The 2,332-nt window shown below is 26.7% G+C and overlaps 1 protein-coding gene across 1 annotated transcript; it reads right to left on the bottom strand.

The window, feature by feature from the left end:
• Positions 1-1,150: 1,150 nt before the first annotated feature.
• On the bottom strand, positions 1,151-1,609 carry LOAG_14742 (hypothetical protein). Its single transcript, XM_003150235.1, has one exon. The coding sequence runs from the start codon at positions 1,548-1,550 to the stop codon at positions 1,206-1,208; it is 345 nt and encodes a 114-aa protein (XP_003150283.1). The 5' UTR covers positions 1,551-1,609; the 3' UTR covers positions 1,151-1,205.
• Positions 1,610-2,332: the final 723 nt, after the last annotated feature.

The raw sequence follows: 2,332 nt of genomic DNA, 5'->3' as shown, positions 1-2,332 counted from the left end.
ATAAGATTTCTGAAAGAATTTATGCGAAAGTGAAATATATTCCTTCACGAATAAATCCAAAAAATATGCGACAAAAAAGAAAAGTCGAACCATTTTTAACGTAAAAAGTGACATTTTCTGGCATTGCATCGAATGCATTTATTGCGTCGTGTTTACGCTTTTTTGATTTAGGATTCTGCAAAAGGAAATTGAGTTTTAGTGGCGTAAGCTTAATTTAGAAATATTCAAATTTAATTTAATAAGATTTTAATGCAGCAATGTGCTACGTAGTCAACACGTAGCATTATGCAGTATATGATCAGCAAATACAAGGTGAAAGAAATGGACCGTATCACGATCTATGTTAATTATACCGTACCACGATCTATGTTAATTATACACAGTAAAATATATATTAACTAATACCAAGTAAATAGTAAACATGTAAATAGCAAACAGGTAAATAAGTAAATAGCAAAGAAAGTAACTAAGTAAATTAAGCAAATAGCAAACTAAGTAAAGTAAGCAAATACTAAGTAAATAGTAAACATATCGATTTTCAAATCGATGATACCTACAATAAACGAGATATTAATAGTGCGTGATCTTGAATACGGGAATGGAAATAAGAAAATTTTAACTAACTATATCTTTAGCAATGATTACTTACATTTTTTTCCATCCAACGATTAATTTATCAAACGAATGATGCCATAAATCTTGTATGAGAGATCTTTCACACCTGAAATATGCTAATATTATCATTTTTGATAAATATGAAAATTTGAAATCTTTAAAACACAAAGATTTTCCCTATTCTTTGAAATTTTAGTTTTAATAAGAGTAAAAAATAGCATGCAAAAACTGCGAACAATGCAAACATACATATTGCTATGAGAGATTTCGAAGAATCCTTATCACAGATTGATGCAATAATGAAAATATCATGGAATATGAGGAGTCGTTATGAGATTGATAAGATTTGGAAATACACCAATGGTAGAGATTGAGATAATAGCGAAATATAATATATGCTAATTAGCAATCATTTAAAGTAAATGAAAAAAGACATACAAAACCGTGAAAAAAAAAGAAGGAAACATTCAATAGGTTCGGGCAACAGTTTGCGATTTTACGTTTGAAAATAGCTGTAAGACAAGCATTGGTGGCGTATTCTATGGGGAGGGGAAGAATGGTAAATGGTAATTTTGTATTTCGTTTTGATTTTAAGACAGATGAATAGCAACAAACAACGACAACAAACGACAACAATAAACAACAACAGCAGTAAACAACAGCAATAAACAGCAACAATAAACAAACAACAACAAACAATAACAAAACAAAAGAAAAAAAACAATAAACAACAAGAACAATAAACAACGACAATAACAAACGACAACGAACAACAAGACAAACAGCAGCAAATAAACGACAACAATAAACAGCAACAACAAACAATAACAAAGGAAAAAAAACAATAAACAACAAGAACAATAAAGAACGATAAACAACAACAATAATAAACGACAAAACAAACAACAACAAACAATAATAATAAATAATTGCATCTAATTAAAATAATCTGGTCCAATTGTCATTACCAATAGTATTTATAAAATATATTTATAATATATTTATTGATAATATATTTGTAAAAATTGTTTTTAACTTTTCGTAAAATAAAAAGGAAATTTAAAATAAAAGCCAACAAATTAGTTATTCCATTCTTATTTGATCAAAAAGATTTACTTATCATTTTTTTTTTCCTCTCACATCATTTCAATCCTATCATTGTACAAATAGTAACTTTAGCTTTCTTGCTTAATGCTTTTTTCAAAAAAAGAAATTTCCTATTCTATCAAACTCAAACAACTATGAAAAATGATAATGTAATTTTAGCTTTTCATATACTTTCATCGTATTTTTCTTTTTTTTCCTTTGTCCTCTTTTTTCCTAAGGAAATTCTTTTTCATTCATTTTTATCTTTTTCTTTTTTCCTTCGTTTTTTCTAATATTTCATCTTTTTTAATTTATTTTATTCATTACATTAATTTCACATTTTAAAAATTTCACCTCTCCATTTTGGTACTAATTATAACGATGACATCAATGAGCTATACTTTGATAACAATTATATTGCTGATATGATTGGACTATACTTTGATAACAATTATATTGCTGATATGATTGGACTATACTTTGATAACAATTATATTGCTGATATGATTGGACTATACTTTGATAACAATTATATTGCTGATATGATTGGACTATACTTTGATAACAATTATAATGCTGATATGATTGGACTATACTTTGATAACAATTATATTGCTGATATGATTGGCTA

The sequence above is a fragment of the Loa loa genome (assembly GCF_000183805.2).
Source record: "Loa loa unplaced genomic scaffold supercont3.264, whole genome shotgun sequence".
NCBI classification, from domain to species: Eukaryota; Metazoa; Nematoda; class Chromadorea; order Rhabditida; family Onchocercidae; genus Loa; species Loa loa.
The sequence above is the reverse complement of the archived record's forward strand: the minus strand, read 5'-3'. Positions and strand labels throughout refer to the sequence as shown.